Consider the following 21,068-nt stretch of genomic DNA (forward strand, 5'->3'; position numbering starts at 1 on the left):
AGATCAGTCGCATCTCCTTATATTGTCTCATGTATAAACCTCTCATCAGGAAACGTATTTCTTGAGGCATATGAAACCAGCTGCTCGGTTGGGAGATGTTCTGCTCAGCGAGCCTTTCATCAGTATCGGGTTGGAGAAGAACGAGTATGGAAGTTATAAACGCATCATGAACATTATTAATGTCTCTCGTCCATGAGGACTCGTATACGAACTCTCACATTTCAAGGCTTCACGTTGATGGATTCAGGAGTAAAATTTTTGGTCATGACATGGGAATTTTCCGCCTTTTTGGCTCAATCGCGCTGTCATTACAATTCCAGGTTGTCCACGTCAAACGTGGCAGGCAACGTGTTTGCTGTTCGAACTCCGTTTACTATTGTGACATCCTCCACCGCCCTTGCTATCCTTCTCCCTGCGCGCTGCAATACACCGCAAAGATGGCGAATAGAGGATACGATGTTGTCGTCGACGTTGACACAGAGGTGCGACTCCTCTCCCTGCCAAACTCCTGGTGATCATCTGATATTGACAAGCAAACAGGGAGACCTAGGCCACACGGACCTACAAGACGACGACCTTGAATTTCACTCATCAAGTATGGACGAATGAGTCCATCTCTCCAAGGGAAAATTACTAAGAGAAAATAAACCAGACTTCGAGAACAACTCTCAAAATCGCAAGATCCCACCAGACTCAACACCTTTCCTGTCCAACAGCACGACCAACCCAGCAACATTGCCTCATGACCCATCTGCTGTCCCTCCCAAGCACATGCTCTGGTCAATATCCTTCTATGCGCAATTCTTTGACGTCGACACGTCGACGGTCCTGCACCGCTGTCGGACCGCCATCCTGCCTTTCCTCCCGAACACGCCACCCTTCCTCGACACCATGGATGGCAACCCTGATCTGTACGGCCCGTTCTGGATCGCCACGACCGTCGTGGTAATTCTCTTCCTCGCCGGGACAATCAGCCACAAGCTCGCGACCGAGGGCAAGAAACATTTCGAATATGATTTCAAGCTACTGAGCGGCGCCGCCGGCTTGATCTACGGGTACACCCTGTTTGTGCCGCTGGGGCTGTGGGCCGCGCTGCGGTGGTTTGGTGCGCAGTCGCTGGAGCTCGTGGAATGCTGGGCGCTGTACGGATACAGCAATCTCTTCTGGATTGCCGTGGCGCTCGTGTCGTGGTCGCCGCTCAATGGGCTCAACTACGCCTTGGTCGGCCTGGGGTATGCCGTAAGTGTGTTCTTCCTGGTCAAGAATTTGTATCCTGTCATCAGCGCGACAGAGAAGAAGATCGGCCGGATTCTATTGATCGCGGTGATCCTATTGCACGCAGGGTTGGCAATTGCCATCAAGATCCTTTTCTTCAGCCACAAGAGCCCGGCGAAGGATGATGGGGATGACAAAATGATGGTTATTTAGGGTGATCTCCCTGCTCGAAAGGAAATAAACGTGTCAACGGCGGATTGGTACCTTTGAAACATGCGCATGCGTTTCGATGTATTAACATTGCGAGGATTCAGGGTAAGGGTGGACGGATCATCTACAAATTCCTGGTCAAGATTCGCAGCGGTATATGCATAACTGGCACAATAGTTCGTTGTCGGGTATACTCGACGCTTTCGGGGTTCAAAATGTCTTGTTTAATGGCTTTTCAATGACATAAACAGCAGAAGCCGGTTTTGATCGTGCATTGAGAAAAATTGACCTGATCTGGCCTATGCGGCTAATGGTCCCTGTTTTTCTAATTTCCAGGATTCCATTTCCGCAGCTAAATGATTTTTTGAGGGGTGCGGGTTGTTTCATGTCGCAAAACCACTTATCCTCCCCGTCTCCGTAAATCCACACCGAATTCCACGATAACACGCTTCTCCCACCACGATACCAGAACCATGTGTGCGCAACCTTTACTTGATCTTCTTCTTGGGTCGGAGTTGGTTGGAGTGACCGCACTTCTTCTTGCGGCAGTTGGTGGCTCGCGGGGGCAGACGGGCATAGCACTTTCGGCAGATCATCTTATCACAGTTGTATTTGGAGGCAAGGGCTTTGAGGGAGGGCTCGATGATACCGCCACGGAGGCGGAGGACCAAGTGGAGAGTAGATTCCTACAATTTTTTTTCAGTCACACTTTTGGCTTTTTCCGGCTGGTGATCCCGCTCGCCCAGAAGGTTGAAGCAGGAGCTATGTACCTTTTGGATGTTGTAATCACTCAGTGTTCGGCCATCCTCAAGTTGCTTGCCGGCGAAGATCAAGCGCTGTTGGTCCGGGGGGATGCCTTCCTTATCTTGGATCTTGGACTTGACGTTGTCGATTGTATCGGACGACTCGACCTCAAGGGTGATGGTCTTGCCCGTGAGGGTCTTGACGAAGCTGTGCGTTCATGTTTCGTCAGTATTCTAGTTTCGATTTCTCTCTTTTATTCATCCCGTGGGGAGGATATGAACAATTAAAGGTCGTTCAGATTCGGAGGTCGGGCTTGGGAGACACTTACATCTGCACTGTAAAAGAGTGAGCATATTCAGTGTAGACACATGTAGCAGTAGAAACTTACTTTTGACTAGATCTTCTGGCCACCGGGAATATTGTTTGTCGTTGACGAGAATGTCACCTGCGGAGGGGCGGCTGGAATCGCCTAAAAGGTTTTGTGCGAGAAATCAGCCAAGACCGTATCACGTGCGTAGGGCGGAAGATATCGCCCGCCAAAAAGGTAGGTCAAGCGAGTTCGCATTTGGACTTCACAGATTCTTCAAAAAAAGGAAAGAAAAAGACGTCGAGAAGTCTCTGGTGGACATCCTGAGGTTCTTTGTCGCAAGTTTATTGTTAATTGACCGAACCCCAAACCTTGGACGATAATGGTTATGTTGAGCCTCGGGTTGACCCTGCGAGCGCATGGGGAACCAGCTTTCCAACAGGAACAAAAATTGCAGCTACCCACCATGAAGTCCACTCATTGGGCCCTGCAGATCTAGTGCCTGAGATATCTATGCAGACGATCAGAAGACTATCGTCCTAAACAAGGCCCATCCAAGGCTACTTTCTCCCTCCGATGTCGCTCTTCTGAGAGGGTCAGGCTGGTCAGTAGGCTGCTACTTGAGAAACTCCCCTCCTTCTGGGTGGTAGCCAGTAAACCGCAGGTGCTAGACTAGGGACCGTAGTCTCCAGGCGCTGCAGAAATCTAGCAGTAGCCGTTCATTTGTCGGGAAGGTGTTTATGACAATCGGGACGTTTACTGCCATTGACACCTGCCCCTGAGTGGCCCCAGGCCATAGAGCGTCAGTGGAGGTCACCACCTCGAAAGGAATTCTGCAACTATCTTGTCCCGTTTGGTTGTTGAAGCCATATGATAAACGAGGCCTGTATACGGAAGTGCTGACAGTTCTGCCTGGGTCAGCGTTGCATTCTTGAACCACAGGTCCCTCCGAGTCAACAAAACGAGGAAATTTAATCACCCGGAGGTCTCAAATCAAAAGACAAAAAACACCTCCCAGAGGGGGGAAACAAAAGTCCTGACCTTGTCAGAAGGCGGTTCAACAATTCGCGCACTCGGTATTGACCAAAAGAGAGAAAATGCCACGATGCAGACTGCTCCAAAACATGGCGCAATGCATTCTATATTTCTCTGGACGAAAGAGGAGTACCCCGCTCATACAGCGATATCCAGCTTATCCTCAGTACTATTCAATCATGAATCCGGCTAGTGCGTACGCAGACTTGACCATTTATCTCCATCTCCCTGTCATACAAATCCATGCAAATCCAAGTCTCCCCAAATCCACAGTGCCTTCAGAAACATTTCAGCCCTTCCGCAAGGCTATCATCCCTTCCAGACTCTTTATGCCTCACACCTCAAGTGCACAAAAGTACAACTTCTACTAATGAACGAGTCGTCCAATCAGGGTGATGGCGCTTAACTAATCGGTCTCCACAGGCGTTTATTAATACTGAGATATTTCATCAGGCCAGCCGATACACTCTGGTAACCGACGTTGAAGGATTCCGTCTGCATTGTTTGCGATCATGGATTTAAGGACAGCAAGCAAGACTGACTACGTCTATCCTCACACCGAGTGAAGGATATCTACCGCTCTTACTGTATGATATATGATCCATTGTCGGTTCCCCCTCGCTATTCCCCCTTCTTCCATTCGCCTCTTCTATTCCTTTTGATTTAATACTCAGTCATAAAAAACGGTTTCACAATTAGCCTCAAAACAAACTCCCAAACTAATCCTCGGGCAGCGAGGTGCAGTTGAAGGAGACGCTGGAAGTGCTTGGGAAGGGACCATTGGATGAGGATGTGAGGGTGGTGGTTGAAGGACTTTGGGATGGGATACGGAAAGATAACCAGAGCGCAGAGAAGAAATAATAGACGGAATGCGTCTGAATATGAATGGAGAGAATTACTTATAGGATGACCTCCGGGAGAATAAGCTGCGCCATCAATTCATTCGCCGAGCATGAAATCAATTAGGGGGGTGATACAGACATATAAAAACATGATGGCTGGAATCAGACTGGGAGAACATGTATCTTTGATGAAAGAAAGATCGATCTCGATTATCATCTATCTACTACCTGATGGAGGTACCGTATCAATACACGCTCTCTCAGTTCCTTGACTTCCCTCAATCGACCGGATCCTCCTCCAAAAGCAACTTAAAACTAAAAGGCTCAAACGGCACGCCCTCGCCGACGAAATGCTTACTCATGGCCTCGACCCAATGTAATCGCAGACTGTGCAACATGGCGCTAGTTCCTTCCATGACGCACAGGACCGCGACAGTCAGGACGAACCAGAAGTAAAAGGTCACGACGATCATGACGACTTGCATGCCGCCAGTCATGGCGAAGGCGTTGCCGAGCGTCATGTTCCATAGAACGACAGAAAGTTGCTGGTGAGCGAGCGACAAAGCCCAGAGACGCAGATAAGAGGCGGTATGGGAAACACAGTTGAGGCAGAATTCGATGGTGTCTAGGAAAGAAGAGAGAGAATTAGTATGAGTGAGGTTTCAGGGGGCCGTGAGAAGGGTGAGGGTATTCTTACGGATCGTTTGATGGATCATGACCTCGGAGAATTCGAACTCTTCATGCTCGCCGTCCTCTCCTATGTTCTCCGTGATCATCGCACCTTCATCGTCGTCATCGGCACTAGGGCGCCCATTCATTTGTTGGTCATGGTTGGTCTCGTCATCGTCGAGATCCGTAGCATGCGTGACGCGAGTGGTGTCTCCAATTCCGCGATACCCCCGCGCGGCAATCTTTTGATGCTGATGGCGAAGATAGAGTGGTTTCAAGAGGAGTAAAATCGGGACGTTGACGACAGCGATCAAGACCAAGACGACTTGGAGTCCTGCTTGGCCACCGTACAGTCGTTCATCTTCCTCCACCGCGCCAGGTGACAAGAACATCTGGATCAACATGTTGAGCAGGGAAGGAGGACTTCTGCCTTGGGCTTGCCAATCAACGGACCATTTGTAGACGATGCAGAAGCTCAGGTAGCCAAAGATACTCTGGAAGAAAATCATGCCCGGGACAAAATTACCCCAGATATCGATGGGCGACTTGAAGTGTCTGGCGTTGATGTACGAGAAACACAAGGCATAAGTCATGTGAGCCCAGCCCATGAGAATTGACAACTTCATCTTCAAACTGTTGCTGAAGAGTAACTCGTTTTCGGATCCGTGCCAGGCCCAGTCCAGACCGAAGGGATATCGATAGCTGCTCTTCAGATGACCAACGACTTCGGGACGACCCTCTTCGGGGAACTCCCAAGCGGACGCGAACGGGGTAAATGCTTTGGAAAAGACGTCGTTGTAAACAAGACCAGTATACATGGAGAAGATCCCCATCATCAGCATGATGTATCGACCGTAGAATGCCATGGCGAAGAGTTCATCCTGCTTGGATCTTTGCAGGGGCTTTTCCCAGTAGATCATGGCAGCTGCAGCCATGGCCATCAAGCATCCATGACCAAAATCGCCAAACATCACCGCAAACAAGAAAGGAAATGTAACAATGGTGTAGAGCCCAGGGTTAACTTCTTGATACTTGGCAGTACCGTAGGCGTTGATGATGGTTTGGAAGCCCTCGGTGAACTTGTTCGTCTTGTTGTAGGTCGGCGGAGTCTTGTTGGTCTTGATCCGGTTGACGATGGTAGGCACAGAGAGTCCAGCGCGATCGTTGACATCCTGCAGGGTAGCTCTGATCTGGGCCAGAGAGTTGGTTGGGCACCATGCTTCTGCTATCAAAGTCTTTCTCGCCTGGTCGTAAGAACACATGTTCAACGCATTGTATACGGCCTTCTCCTTCTTGATGACGATCATCCACGCAACGAGAGATCGCGCGATGGCAGACAACTCGGCGTCCAAGGTGTTTTTGGTGTTCCGAAGAACGCTGGCCAGGTCACTGAGACGGGTGTTGACCTCGTGAATCTGGTCTCTGCGAAGATCGCCGTTCTCGTCGACATTGTAGAGATCGGCCCCCAACGACTCCGATATCTTTCGAATCTTCGCGATAATCTCCTTGCCATGGGCAAAGATGACAAAAACGTTCTTCTGGGTCTCCTCGTTGTTTTCGGGATTGATGATGGGTTCTGGAATCTCAGACTGGTTCATGTAGAGATTGCCACGAAGCGTTCTCCACAGGATACGTTCGAAAGCCGCCATTCGCTCACGAGGGATGACGCCCGCAACAAAGCCGATGTTCATGACGGCAAGGCTCTGCTGCTGGCCGACATCGCCGTTAACTCTGCCCTCTTCAGCTTCGGTGTTGCGGAGGAGAGGAGCATCGTCGTCAACATCAACACTCTGTCGAATATCATCGGTCTGACCGTGAGCACGATCGAAGAAACCGCCCGCCTCCTTAAGAACCCATCGCCACTCGGTCAACTCGACCTCCCTTTTCTTCAGGGTCTCATAACTTTCATTCAAGCTGCTAATACGGTGTTCCAAAGCCTCCGCCCGGTCAGCCAGCTCGTCAATCTCACTGGCCTGCGGCGCAGCAAGTATATCCTGATCGAAATCCCAACGGCTTCGCATCGCAATGTTTGACTTCTCCATCTGGGCCTTGAAGTATCGCAGCTGTCGCTCGACATTGTCCAAACGACGGATTTCTTTGGTAAACGTGCGCTGGAAGGCCGTGGTTTCGGCGTTGAGGTCTCGGAATTGCACGATACCAATTTCTCCTAGAGCGGAGACGACTTCGCGGCCGATCTCGTTCGAAATGTAGAGCTGCGTCAGGGACATGCCCGCGGAGCGGAAGAGGGTGTCCTTTTGGGCCATGCGGGGCGGTTGAATTGAAGGAGAAGACTAGGCCGCCCAGGCCAGAATAGAGAAAGGGTTTTGGACTGAAAGAGAGCAGTGACAATGGCTCTCTGTGGATGAATTGAAGCTCTGAAAGATGGAGGCCTTCTAGTTGAGATCCCGCGGCCAAGGATGATGCGCAGCCTGAGCTTCGAGGCTTGGCATCACTATTCCGTAAATTTACGTTTTTGCTTTCGCTGGGACATGAAAGTGTTGGTATTCCTAATCTGGAAATGATTATGGCTTGTTCAGGGAATGATTGAGGCCGGTATTCTGTACACTTTATTAGAAGATCCTTCTCAATGTAGAATGCACACATATGATTTCCTACATCAACGACCGGTGGCAGAGACCACTTGACTTTTTGTTGGAGGGCCTTAATCTGAGCGCAAGCAGTCGACTTTGTCAAAATTGGCGTTGCCAGAAGACAATAACGCAAGTCCAATCACTACAAGCATTTGGAGCCAGTCATGTCGAATTTGGATATTCTACCCGGTGAGAAAGCTAGCTAGTCGTGGAGGATTCGGCGACGAATATCGTGAAGGGTGTTTGATTCGAGATGGGAGGTATTTCGCCAGCCCTGTTTCATCCAACGACAGGACACTTGAGAAGACGTACCATCTCCAATGCTACGAACGAGATGATGATGGTATGACACATCCGAATCCTTCTGAAGACAAGGGACTGGAGATCCTATGCTCTTGGAGTCCAGGCTCGTTTGGGAATACGGGGTACGGGTCCGTATGGGCCTTGGGTCTTTGCGGCTGAAAGCCTGATATTCCAACCAAGTGGAAGCCAGATCTGGAAACCTTTAGAGCAAGAACCTTCAGAGGGTATGGATGGGGTGGAAACTAGTTCGGATCTGGCTCTGGATCTCTTCAAATATTTGTTTTGTTACCAGTCTTGATTTGGTGGGAGTTTCTAGAAATACAAGGCTGTGAGAACCGGGGGCATGAACGCTTCGTGACAGAGCTTCTTCCCTGGCTTGCGCCTGTCGTCTCTTCTAACTACTAATACGAGTATATACATATTCTGTAGGTGATATGCCAACGCTTCACCTGCCGCAAACTGACCGGCACCGCTTACGCGACAGCCCTCGAGCACACCTGCGCCAAAAGGCTCCGATTTCCAACTCGTTTCAAAAGCCAACACGTCCACAAAGCAAACCCGTGGAACCCACGAAGTCGGCCCTAATATGATCTTCCACGGGCGCGAAAAGTGTCCTAGCACTTTGTTCAAGATGTGTCATCCAGGAGAATCCGGGGTGTCGTTTTTGCTTGTGGGCCATCTTGACGGGGGAACCAGGGAAGGAGAAGAAGCGAAGAGAGGAATAGGTGGATTTGAGGCATCGGAGTACCGCAGGCAGAGTGATGGGTGAAGTCCAGGTTGCCGTGGGTCGAGGTCGAAGAGCTTAACATCCAGAGCCCTGTGGATGTGACGGATCGACTGATTGCTGGATTGCAATTGAGCATTTCTGGGAAAGAAGTAGTGTGCTTTCATTGGTGGCGGTGTGCATCCTTATTTTGTTGCACTCTGCCTTGAAATTATTCTTTCGTTCGTTCGGGGTTTACTCATCGGATTTTGAGTGAGTACATGAGTCTGTGTCTGCTTGGGTGTCTGCCTGTGGGAGTAGCACGGAACACCTAACAAGTCCAACACACGATATTGAACTCGGTACCAAGCATATAACATTTCGATATGAATGGGTTTGACTGAAGCTGACAAGGCAAATGCCGGCGCAGTGTTGGACCAGTCGATGGTAGGTACCTGCATCGGTTTGAATATGGCTCCCGTCTGCTGGAAGTTCACTCCTTTTTTAGCTGTGGTCGTCAATTCCAGGCATCACCATTTCCACCGGGTTCTTCTTGCTTCAGTTCGACATCAACCAACTCAACATCATCCTGCTTCGTTCCGATTTCCTCTTGGATCAAATCCTCATCGACTCTGTCGCCTAAATCGCGATCTTCCAAGAACCTCCTCCCCCTCAGTGCCTCCGGGAGATACTCCTGTTTGACCCGTCCATCCACATAGTCCGGATTATATTTGTACTCTTGGCCATATCCTAACTCCTTCATCAACCTTGTCGGCGCATTGCGTAGATGGATCGGGATTGGCAGACCCGCGACGCCCGGTTCTGAGAGCGCGTGCATCGCGTTCGCGAGTCCCCTGTACGCCTTGGTCGACTTGGGTGCGAGACATAATGCCACGGTCGCATGTGCGAGATTGATTCTGGCTTCGGGCATGCCGACTTTCTCGGCGGCGGTGTATGCGGCCGTCACAAGCGGCAAAAGCGAGTTGTCTGCCAACCCGACATCCTCGGAGGCGATGACGATCATGCGCCGTGCAATATACAAGGGATCCTCGCCGGATTGAAGCATGCGGGCCAGATAGTACAGGGCCGCGTCCGGATCCGAGCCGCGTACGGATTTGTGGAATGCCGAGATCGTGTCATAGTGCTGGTCACCTGCGCGGTCGTAGACTAGGGTTTTTGTAAGGGATTGTTTCAGCGTGTCCACGTCCATGTTAGGGCGCCGGGATAGTTGCATGGCAAGTTCGAGGAGGTTCAGCGCCGTGCGAGCGTCGCCATCCGCGAAGGCTGCCAGATACTTGATCAGCTCCTCATCGACGAGAGCTGAAGGGCTGTAAGTATGCCATTCGGCCTCGAGTGCGCGATTGAGGATGTCACATATGTTCGCATCGGAGAGTTTCTGCAACGTGAACGTCCGACAGCGCGAGAGAAGCGCATTCTGGACTTTGAACGAGGGATTCTCGGTCGTGGCACCGATCAGCGTGACATGGCCTGCCTCGACAGGGCCGAGAAAGACATCCTGCTGACTCTTCGAGAACCGATGGATCTCGTCGCAGAAGATGATGGTCTTGCGACCAGTCAGACCCAACTCGCTCTTTGCCTCGGCGAATATCTTTTTACACTCGGCCACGCCCGAACTTGTGCTATTGATCTCGACGAATCTGCTCCCAACCATGCTTGCGACGGCTCGGGCGATGGTCGTTTTGCCCGTTCCCGTGCCCCCCCAAAGAATCATGCTCGGAACGCGATCTTGTTCAATCAACCCGCGCAAAACTCCCGTCGGACCGACAAGGTCCTGACCACAGACATCGTCAAGGGTCTTGGGCCGCATCCGCTCAGCGAGCGGAGCAGCTTTCTCAAATGCATTGGTCTTTGTCTTTTTACTCATTTGATGCTCAAGGCCATTCTGTGTCGTATCTTCGCTTTTGACTTGCGCATGACCGTCGAGTTGTTGCGTTGAGGCGACATCGAATGTTCGTTTCACCGAGGTTGGTCGAGAATCACTCGGAGACGGGACGGGTTGGGAAGACGAGAAGAAAGAGGAGGAGTCGCGCTTTGCGACGGGTGTTTTGAAGAAGTGGGAGACAGAAGTGGGATTGGTTTCCTGTTCGACATCTTCGATACAATTCGAGTCGATGTGATTGTTGATGTTGACTTGTTTTACCGACTTGCCACAAATAGGACAATTGACCATTTTCGGCACTCCATAACTCGAAAGAGGAGTCGAGTTTTCGAAAATAGTGTGTTTGCAAGCTGAAACACGGTTGTGGTTGCGATGAAAATGATGGGTTGTGAAACTGTAAGAGAGATAAAAAGAAGATGGATCTGTGGCGGGCGCGCGTCTCTGCTTCGCGTTTGACAAAGCCTCGCATGACATGGGGCCCCGCGACAGAGGCCCGGCCCGCGCAAAGCATCACGTAGCTTTCAGCGGATACATTCCTTCAACGAGGTGACCTTCTACTGGAAGATGCCACTGTTTCCTTGAGGCGAGGGGTTTCTATTAGAGCTCTCCAAGCAGCTCAGCCAAATGACCTCAAAGAGAGAAAAATTTTGAGAATGAGCTTTTGAACCAATCAAGCCTCAGGTCTTCGTTTGAATTGTCTGTTTCTATCCCCTTCTAGCCAATCTAATGCGGGCGTTGTAAAATCCACAGACGGCCGGCCCTGTCTTCATTCTCATACCCTTATGCAGTCATGTATTTCGTCAACCCTCGCAACCGAGCCTTTGCATTTTCAAGGACATCATCGTTCTTACAAACGGCAAATCTCATCCAATCTTCAGCCAAATGCGCTCGTTCATCGGTGTAAAACTCCGACGGAGGGATTGCCGCGACACCCAGTTCCATAATCAAGAACCAAGACATCTTAAAATCTCGCGGTCGGTCCTTGACATGGTCCGGGAACGAGTAGTTTTCGGGGAGTTTGACTTTTGAGAAATTGGCCAGAACGAAATAGCCACCTTCGGGAATCGAGTAAGGAATATTGAGTTCATCAAAGACTTCACAGAAGCGGTCCATTTTGCCTTTCATTTCCTTGACAGCTTGGTCCCAGAATCCGACTTTATCAGCTTGTTCGAAACCAATTGCGGCCGCTTCTTGAAGCGGAGAGACACTTGAATAGCAGATCCGGGTATGAGCTGCAGCAACGTATTTGACAAGATCGGGAGGTCCAATCAAATACCCAACTCGCCAACCGGTTGCATAAAAATTTTTGCCCGCGGATCCAACCGTGAGTGTGATTTTGGCCAGTTCGGGAGAAAGAGTCGCTATCCGAGTGAACGGGACGTAGTATAAACGATCATAAACCTCATCCGAGAGAATGATGACTTGATACTTAAGGCAAAGATCTCCGATCCGTGTGAGTTCCTCTTTGCTGAAGACTTTGCCGACCGGGTTATGCGGTGAATTAATGACAATCATCTTGGTCTTGGGATTGAATGCCTTTTCCAACTCTTCAAAGTCAACGGTCCAGTTTGCTGCCGAAGACGTACGTTCCGCGCCGTCTGCAGGAGGATGCATCGGCACATATCTGATTGTACCGCCGGGCATTTCGATGTTACTGAGATACTGATCAAAAAAGGGCTCAAAAATTATGACCTCGTCGCCTGGTTCGACAAATCCCATGAATGCGCTCAACATGCCTGAAACTCGTCAGTCCGACTATCCATTTTCTTGTCCTTGCTCGTGAACACACCCTCATTGGCCCCGGTTGTAATAGTCACTTCTGTCTCGGGGTTCAATTTTCTGCCAAAGAAGGGTGTATACGCATCGGCGAGGGCCGCTTTCAGCCTCGGTCGACCTTTGGTGGGGGAATATTGGTTGCAGTCTACGCGATCAAGGGCACTCTTTGCCGCATCGATGACGAATTGAGGAGGATTGTAACCACTGCGTCCGATCATTAGCGCAAAGATCCCAAAATGCGGAACCATTGCCAATGCTGCATACTCACAAAAACCCTTGACCCATATTGACGATAGGTTGTACGGGAGACGCAGCTGCCGCCTCATTGACGATAGACCATACGTCTTGTCTCTGCCCCGCGACACGCTTCGCGGGGGCGAATTTGGCATCCATTCTGGAGGTGGAGGATATGTTGCGACAGCGAACGGTAGAGCGTGTCAACCAGGGTGGACTGCCAGAGGGTAGGAGTCCAGCTGGAGTGACTTGACGAGAGGCTGATTTGACTGCCGCTGTAGTAGCTGAGAAAGAGAAGTTCATGAGAACAGAGAATGGGCTGATGAAAATTGTCTGATTTTGTGTGAGAATTGCGACAGAGCCCAACAAGTCACACGCCCTTGAACGCCGTCATGCAAAAAGAAACTCGGGTACAGTGAGAACTGGAAAATATTACGATATCGGAGATCGGAGGGGTGGCCAATTAATATCAACTCGACTCAATATATTTCAAGACTCATCTTTTCATCTACGTTCTTCAAGATTACAGATTTCAGTCAGAGCCCATAGCCCAAATTTCGGTGCAACTCACTCATTCCACTTGGTCGTCAGAGGTCGTATCAAAGTATTCACAATGCTTTTACGCCGTGCCCTATGCAATGCAGTTCGCAATCCAAACCCATATCAATCCCGCTGACGCATATGATCATGCAATGTCAGGCATATACGATGCCTCCAGCTCTCGTCAGCCTCCTTTTCTTTTATTCACAGTCCTTTCCTCTTCAGGCATACCTAACACTGTTCCCCCGATTTGCAGGATATCCATCTCCCCAGCCGTAAGCGGGCGGCGGCTGAGAAGGATACCATCCTTGTGCCGGGGGTTGCATTTGTACAGGTGATGCTTGCCATCCACCACCATAACCACGATCTCTCATTTGATCAGGGATGGGTGGCCCATTCCAACCTCCCCGGAGTGCGCCACCATGAACTGCCTTCTTGTGTCGAAGCCCCGTGGGAACCATTCCATCCAACTTCTTTCCTCTGGGTCGTCTGCATGCTCGTACACAACATCCGAGAACGGCGAGCAAAAGAAGACCGCCGAGGGCGCTAGCCAGAGCAATCACCAATGTTTTATTGTCGTCAATCCATGATTTGACTTCGCCTCCCAGCGTGCTTCCCTTGCAAACACCATTTTCACAGTGTCCGCCACCACCACAAGGAGTACCATCCAAGAAATTTTGTTGCATACTGTAACAGACATTTGCTCCAAAATCAGGGCTGGCACAGCTCAAGCTGCAAGTCTGGCTGTTGCAGGCATAGGTGTCGTTATCCGAGGTATAACTGCCCATGAGGGTCTGGCACTGAAGATCACGACTGGTGCATTGACCACTGGCACATTGGAGTCCATCCCCACAGTCGGTCCCATCAGGAGCAGTGGTATCTGCAGGGCAAGTGCCGTTCGTACCAGAGCACGTCTCTGCAGGGTCACATTGGCCAGTGCTTGCGCGGCAGGTTGTCCCTGCACCCGCAAATTGACACGTGCTAGTACAGCATCCCTCGTTGCTGGGGTCACAGAAGGCGCCATCATTGAATTTGCAAGTATCTGGGTTGCAGCACGAATTGCCACCGCATCCTTCAGCACCACCACAATCACAATCTTCGCCTTCTTCGACAATTCCGTTACCACACTGATTGCCGCTGATGGTGACGACACCCTTGTTATCGGTGAGACAGCTTGATTGGACGGAATTGCGGCCCAGCGCACTACATATGTTACCAACGGAGCAAGGTGAAAATGTCGTGATGCTGGGCGAAGAATAAGGGTTCATCATATACTGGGCATTGGCATCGCAAGTCGAGGATGACAATGGACAACATTGACCGGAATTGACGGTATCGGCATCCGCACAAGTGCTGGAATCGCAGTCATGAACAGCACCAAAGGTATGGCCACTTTCATGAGCAAATACCTGCCATTCAGTCGAAGTCTTTGCAACGACATTGGCACCGGTGACACTCTGGGCGTTGCCGCTGGTATCGGTTTGTTCTGTAGCCCCATGGTTACACAATTGCCCCAGCCAGGCAAGACCGACTTCAGCACCGGTGTTGCAGGTTGTAAACAGGGACCAGTAGGCGTTGTCGTCACCGCGTTGTCCACGCCATTGAGAGAAGAGGTTGAGGCGTTGAGTGATATCCGTACTGCTTGAGCAACCCACGTTCCAAGGAGTTTGGGTGCTGGCCGTTCCAGGGCATTCCGCATCTGAGACCGTCAAGTTTCTGAGACCCAGAGTGATGTTGAAAGTGGACTGGTAGAGATCGGATGCCGTGTTGACTTGAGTGATGACGTTTTGTCGCAAACTGTCGGTGGAATTGAAACTGGCGGTATAGGTGCAGTCGGTGGCGACACCGACGAGAGCGACCTTACGAGTTGTTGGACAGCCTGCCGTGCTCCCAATTGTATCCCTGAGGTTGACACCGGCAGAGTTACCGTTTCCAGCAGCACCGCCATCAATATTTTGCCGTTTGCCGAGCAAGTTGGAGACGGACATGGTACCCCAATAGCCATCATCGCGCTTGAGCATCAAGTCTCGAAAGATGGGATGATCGGGGTTGGTGTTGAATTCGAGATGGTCCGAAGCACAGGTGAGGCCGGCACTTCGTTTCAGGTCCGTGTGCCCTTGCCGGCTGACATCGGTGTCACGCCAAACAGCCATATATTCGTCATCGTCTTCTTCCAGCTCGGGATCGAGGACATGTTTGGTGGCCATGTAATTAGACTTCAATTGAACGTGATGGTGATTGCCCATAATGGTGAATGCCCCTTCAAACAGAGGATGAACGCCATCTCTTCTCACCACAATTCGTGCCCAGCCGACATATGTGGACGATCCATCCTTGTCGACAATGAAAGACTTGCCCTGAAAGACTTTGTGATCCTCCCGTTGCATCTTCTCGGCGTGCCTGACATGGCCATCTTTATCGACGAATTCAATGTACGAATCCTGATGCAGGATATCATGATTCGGTTCGAGACTTAATCGGATATGTTCAGAGTTTCTGTGCAGATCGAAGGTGAGATCGAAGTGGGAATAGGCGTGTACCTTTTGTGAAGGGGTGTGTATTCGAGGGTTCTCAATTAATGATAGGTAGTTTAAATGATTTCGGGATTGGGAGTGGGCATCAACTGCCGTGATAAGGACGAGGATGAGGCATGATACGGCTAACGCAACCACCTGGTGAACGAGGCGCATCGCGCAGGGTTTGGTGGGTGATTAAAGTTGGATATTATTTATTGCGTGCGCATGAGAATAATAACGGGAGGTTGTGAGCAAACGTCAAAGAGGTCGAGGGGTGTGCGTGATATTGGCGAAAGGCTGCCCACGTAGTAGAGGGCTGGGAAGGTGTCTCCGCGATATACAAGCGCGGACGGTAGGGAAGGAGAAAGAAGGGTGGAAGAATGAGGACGAGATACAGCGAGTGTAGTTTGGGTCGTCGTGTGCCCAGGCGGAGAGGGACGGACGAAGTTGTGGTAAAGAGCTGTGTGGATGGTGATGGTAACAGCGGAGGTTGACAGTTGAGAAGATACCCGTACAAGGCGGTGGTTAGGGCGCAGGCGAGAAAGGAGGCTGAGCAACGGACACCTAGAATAGAAGGCCTAAACCTAGCAGCAACCCCCCCTCTTCTCCAGCCCCGGGCAAACTTGGCCGGCCGGCCGCGTACTATCGCCAAGCTACCCAGCCACTAAACCGAGCGAGGGAACAGATTGGCATCAGCACTGTTCATCAATTCATCCGTGTTATGCTGTTCCATCTCACTGAACAGGTATTTATTCGAACAAGGCCCTCCCGAGCCTAGAGCCCAAGGCATCAAGACGTGTAAGCGTACCAACACCCTTTCAGCTTTCTGCAAGAAATAGGGCATATGTGGTCACAGCCTCCCTTCTAAGCAACTGATCATCACACAATCACCTCCTCCCCTTACTACTCCTGTGCTACGGACACTAACTTTACTGCCTTAGGCTGCGCGTATTGACATAATCTCTCAACACGCGCTCTCCCAATCAAATGCTTTTCCATACTTCTGCCTAGTGTACTTTTCGAGGTCGCTACCTCTCTTACGCTTACCCTTCCAAGAAATCCAAGTCATCATTTTCTCTGCAGTGCCGGATTCCCGAGCTCAAGAGGTCACACAATCCCGCAGGTTCTGCCACTGTACTGGGCATTGTGGCTCCCTCTATTCCCCTTCCATACGCCCCAGACGTTCCTCATACGCTTAGGGAATCTCACCCCCTCAGGCCTCAAGACTCCTCAAATTTTATATTCTCAAGCCCACCCCACCCGTAAAAAAGAACACAAATACTAACATGCACCGGACGTCATGAGTATACTCACCAAGCTTCCCTGGTCTTCACGTTTCGGTCTCAATACCAGGTTCTCTTCCGCCCAATCCGCCAGTAAACCTTTTCTTGATTTTACCCACGCCAATCTTCGCTTCATCTTTCGCAAACTTGACGTTCCTCGCCGGCGTCCATTGCGACAATCCACGGTGCTTGCGTTCTTCCGCTCTCTTTTCAGCTTTGTTCTCCCAATTGGCATCCTTTTTGGCCACTGGCAGCACCGAATTTGATGAATTGGTGGCGGTCGTCGCCATGCTCGGACGTCCGCCTGATTCGCCCTTGCTCTCCCTGTGCCCGTTGACGTGGCTGCTGAATCCCTCTTCCGGAGCGTTGGTCGCATCAACCATGCCCAGATCAGAGCTGGCGCTCGTGCCCTTTACACCCTCGTCATCACTCGACGGATTGTAAGGGTCATGAGGTGGATCGTCCACGCCCGGCTCGGCTATCTTTTGGAGCTTCTTGTTGGTGTACGCCCTCGGATCATGGCTAAAAGCTCCGGACCAGTCCTCACCCGATTTGCTCAGCCACTTGCGTCTGTCTTTCTCAGACGTCTCCTGCAGGAGAATGTCCCGCCCTTGGATCAAAGATGCAGCGTGCAGGTCTTGGATATTCTCGGGCACCTCCGCCTCGACCACTCGTTGTCGCACACCCTCAGTCAAGCACGCCTCAAACGTCTCAAATGTCTCGCGCGTGTCGTTGTCCACGACGAAGTCTCGGTGCGACTCGTCCATGCCAGCCTTGAACCGGCCCCGGAATTGGAGTCGTCCAACCTCCTCCAGGTCTTCCAATCCCTTCTCTATGAAGGCTTGGACATTGTCTGGGGTGATGTAGTTCTGGACAAGTCGGTTTCCATTCTTCGTCTTCCAAATCGGAATGTCAAGAGGTGTCTCCTCGTTGTCGACCAGATTCTGCAGCCAAATCAACGCATACGCCATGGCGCCCCGTTTGCCTGCCACGTAGAATTCAAAGATGACCGGCGACCGATATCGATGCTTGACGGGGAGACGGACGTGGTGGTTATTTTCAGGAGAGGTATCCCAATAAACACCGTCACCCGCTTCATTGCTATGGCAATGTGTTCGAGGAATCTTACCAACACTACCTCCCGTTCGGAGCTTGAGCTTCGTGTTTTGTTTCCACCCAGAAGCGACAATTTGTTCCGAGAGAAATTCAAAGGTCCCGACATCCCAGCCCAGCATGTGGGGGGGAAGACGAGTTTCGATGCTTCGGAACAGAATGGAGATCCTAATACGACCAAATCCGATACCACCATCGAGAGGATACCATCTTGTCACTTGAGAGCTCGTCGCCAACAGTTCGGACAATCGAAGAGGCACCACACCCAAAATGGGATCGTGTTCTCTATTTCGTTGATCGCGGACCGTGACTGTGACAATGCCGGATCTCCAGTCACGCATGAAACGTTCAGTACCCGCGTTAAAGATGGGCTTACTGCTGACGGCCTTAGCGCGAGTGCGATAGACGAGTACATCGTTGAACAAGATCGTGCAATAAGAAGTCGGCAGTTCTGTTCTCGTGTCAGCAGCACTCCCACTCGTCAAGAGTGGGGTCACAAATTACGTACTGTTAGATTCTTCTTCCGTAGCCTCACCATATGGCTTGGCTGGTTCAAATTCCTTGCCCTTTCTATTCCCATCGCTACCTTTAATATTTTCAAGCTCCAAGTTGACAATCTGGTGGACAATAACACTGCAGATACCACTGGGCCACAAGGGATCAGGAGGCGTATGCGCTACGGCATCAGAATCCTCAGAGTCCAGGGTGCCTTTCTCGTCTTGGAACTGGGCGTCATCCTTGAATTGATCGGGCAGGTTCTTGTTCTTGCCGTCGGTGCGAAGTGCTGGCCGGAATTTGGGCTTGCCAAAGTAACCCACCTCCCAATGCAATTCACCGGGCATTTCAGTTCCTTCTTGCACACCAGACAGCTTCGAAATCAGCGGATACATCTTGCCTGGGTGTTGAATCATCTTTCGCATGGACAGTTCCACTTTGCCAACCATGTCGTCGGCCGAGTTGCGGTCAGAATCCCACAATTCAACACTCAGTTGTTCATCAGCTTTGATCAGCTCTGGTGTAACTAGAAGGGCCGCTGCCTCTTCCCACACGGGATTGAGGTCATCGGTAATGACTCTAGTACAGTACATTGGTTTACCGTATTTGGAGAAGGACAGGTTGATGTACGGATCGCTTCCACCATATTTGCTTCCACGGCGATCTTGCTTGCTGAGGCCAACGGCACGATGAATGCGGACCCACACAACTCCGATTGCCTGGGTGTCCTTGGTGACGTCGTCACCTTGCAACATGGCTTTGAGATCAAGTTGCATGGACTTCGGAGCAACATACAGACTCGCAGCGGCTGCCACCGCATAGTTGACGAAGTTTGAGATCAAAGGCAGGTTGAGGATATTAACCCCACTTTTGATCATTGGAATGCAGCCTGCTCGGACATGAGGGACGCCCATCAAAGTGAAGGAAAGATTCTTTGCAAAAGGCGGCTCGGATGTCATCTGCAACCGCAGTCGAACAGTTCCAATCAGTTCCTGAAGTTCGACAAATACAGGTAAGGGAACACCGATCAATCCTTTGATCCCCAGATAGAAGACAAGATTCATATGCATATTCCGGGCATGAGAAGAGGCAGTGGCTCCAGCAGGTTTCGCATGGTAAGCAAAAGCGACTTCAAGATTGTAGTAGTCTCCGCCGTCTTCGTCGGCTGCTGCCTCTTGAGGATCTTTCATCTTCTTGTTTCCTTCATGGATGCTCTGCTTGAGGTCTCGCACCTTGGAATCTGGAAGTGCACGCAAGCTCAGGACGCGAATTGGATTGCTTCCTTGGTCAATTTCCGCCACTCTGACATTGTTAATGACATTGGGGACAGACGCTTGCATGACATCTTCTAGAGTGTCTGCTACTGCCGCAAACATCTCCGGATTGATCAAGCCCCAAACAACACCAAGGAAGGTATTCATCCATTCGACAGACTCCGGTAGGAGATTCGCTGTAGCCTGGAGAGGTCAGCATTGTTTTGATCGGTGGAAGGGGACCCACCAAGGGGAGGACATACAGTTTCTCCTCTGCTCTGTTCGCTGCTCCACTCAACTTCACGACCGCTTCTCACCACTTCTTTCATCCACAGCCAGACGCCGGAAGCTAAACACATACCCAAAGGAATCAAGCCTTTTAGGGAGCCGCCAAACATCTTCCCCAGAATAACGATGGATAGAAGAATGGCAACACAAAGACTCCCAGCACGCTTCTCGAGGACCTCGAACATCGGCTCATAGCTGACTGAGGGTGTGGGGTGGAACAAGATATTGGTTTTCTCGCCATGAATGGGTACATCTGATGTGGTACCCTCCGCAACAGGGTCTGGGGGAGCTGTGAAGTCTTGCTTCTCCTTGTACTCTGGGTTCTTCTGAGAGGCGTCTGTCTTGATGGGTGTAGGTTTGCCGAGACTGGCATTTGGGACTGACAACTACACAGGAGTCAATGGAACGATCTTCGGAGGGAAAAGAGACGAGTTCATGCCTGAGGGTTGTCTGCCCTAGCCATGTATTCCTGGCCAACATCTGCAATGACGACTTGCCTGCCAGTGACTGGGTCTGTTACTGTCTTTCCTGCCACCTTTGGTTTCTCATCCTGGTGAGGGGTAACTTCAGACAAGTCCCGCCTTTGCTGAGTGGCATATTGTTCGTCGAGAAGTCTATCTCGCTCGGCCTTCTCCTTGTCGAGATTGGTGACGAACTCTTTAATATTTGGGATTCTATTGCCACCGCTCCAGGGCTTTCCTATTCTCTGTTGCTGGGCTGCCATGGTCATGCTGCAGGTGACACGATTGTGTTAGGATCCGACTAAGGAGAGGACAGGAAAAGGAAGGGTGGACTGAATTGAGTGCAGGAGACCAAAAACCAGGTAGCCACCCCTCCGGACGGCAAGCTCCTTACTGGCAACGAAAGACAGAGAAGCGGAGAGGAATGAAAAGCCCCAGGAAAGAGAGGCGAGCAGCGGAAATAAAAACTTGGATAGAGCATTGAGCATGTCAGTCGGTCATTGTTTGGCTGGCTCGGAGGCAGAGCATGATGTTAATCGCAGGCCGAGTGACGTAAGGGAGGAAGTTTCCCCAGCCAAATCCCATCCAGA

General features: G+C 50.9%; 7 protein-coding genes across 7 annotated transcripts; 1 reads left to right on the forward strand and 6 right to left on the reverse strand.

Annotated features, from left to right (window-relative positions):
• Positions 1-437: 437 nt before the first annotated feature.
• Positions 438-1,428, forward strand: Z518_04286 (uncharacterized protein; the record flags this gene model as incomplete). Its single annotated transcript, XM_013417993.1, has 3 exons — positions 438-482; positions 541-595; positions 653-1,428. The coding sequence occupies 3 exons, from the start codon at positions 438-440 to the stop codon at positions 1,426-1,428; spliced, it is 876 nt and encodes a 291-aa protein (XP_013273447.1).
• Positions 1,429-1,913: 485 nt separating this feature from the next.
• Z518_04287 (ubiquitin-60S ribosomal protein L40) lies at positions 1,914-2,734 on the reverse strand (the record flags this gene model as incomplete). The annotated part of the gene is made up of 5 exons (XM_013417994.1): positions 1,914-2,111; positions 2,196-2,376; positions 2,498-2,504; positions 2,558-2,638; positions 2,680-2,734. 5 exons carry the CDS (start codon positions 2,732-2,734, stop codon positions 1,914-1,916), a joined length of 522 nt encoding a protein of 173 aa, XP_013273448.1.
• Positions 2,735-4,631: 1,897 nt separating this feature from the next.
• Positions 4,632-7,286, reverse strand: Z518_04288 (uncharacterized protein; the record flags this gene model as incomplete). The annotated part of the gene is made up of 2 exons (XM_013417995.1): positions 4,632-4,978; positions 5,051-7,286. 2 exons carry the CDS (start codon positions 7,284-7,286, stop codon positions 4,632-4,634), a joined length of 2,583 nt encoding a protein of 860 aa, XP_013273449.1.
• A 1,850-nt stretch (positions 7,287-9,136) lies between these two features.
• On the reverse strand, positions 9,137-10,810 carry Z518_04289 (uncharacterized protein; the record flags this gene model as incomplete). Its single annotated transcript, XM_013417996.1, has 1 exon — positions 9,137-10,810. One exon carries the CDS (start codon positions 10,808-10,810, stop codon positions 9,137-9,139), a length of 1,674 nt encoding a protein of 557 aa, XP_013273450.1.
• A 489-nt stretch (positions 10,811-11,299) lies between these two features.
• Z518_04290 (uncharacterized protein) lies at positions 11,300-12,832 on the reverse strand (the record flags this gene model as incomplete). Its single annotated transcript, XM_013417997.1, has 3 exons — positions 11,300-12,255; positions 12,309-12,499; positions 12,564-12,832. The coding sequence occupies 3 exons, from the start codon at positions 12,830-12,832 to the stop codon at positions 11,300-11,302; spliced, it is 1,416 nt and encodes a 471-aa protein (XP_013273451.1).
• Positions 12,833-13,290: 458 nt separating this feature from the next.
• Z518_04291 (uncharacterized protein) lies at positions 13,291-15,759 on the reverse strand (the record flags this gene model as incomplete). Its single annotated transcript, XM_013417998.1, has 1 exon — positions 13,291-15,759. The coding sequence occupies one exon, from the start codon at positions 15,757-15,759 to the stop codon at positions 13,291-13,293; it is 2,469 nt and encodes an 822-aa protein (XP_013273452.1).
• A 1,156-nt stretch (positions 15,760-16,915) lies between these two features.
• On the reverse strand, positions 16,916-20,741 carry Z518_04292 (uncharacterized protein; the record flags this gene model as incomplete). Its single annotated transcript, XM_013417999.1, has 5 exons — positions 16,916-18,432; positions 18,490-19,933; positions 19,993-20,403; positions 20,425-20,472; positions 20,496-20,741. The coding sequence occupies 5 exons, from the start codon at positions 20,739-20,741 to the stop codon at positions 16,916-16,918; spliced, it is 3,666 nt and encodes a 1,221-aa protein (XP_013273453.1).
• Positions 20,742-21,068: the final 327 nt, after the last annotated feature.

Source organism: Rhinocladiella mackenziei, assembly GCF_000835555.1.
Source record: "Rhinocladiella mackenziei CBS 650.93 unplaced genomic scaffold supercont1.3, whole genome shotgun sequence".
In the NCBI taxonomy this organism is placed as follows: Eukaryota; Fungi; Ascomycota; class Eurotiomycetes; order Chaetothyriales; family Herpotrichiellaceae; genus Rhinocladiella; species Rhinocladiella mackenziei.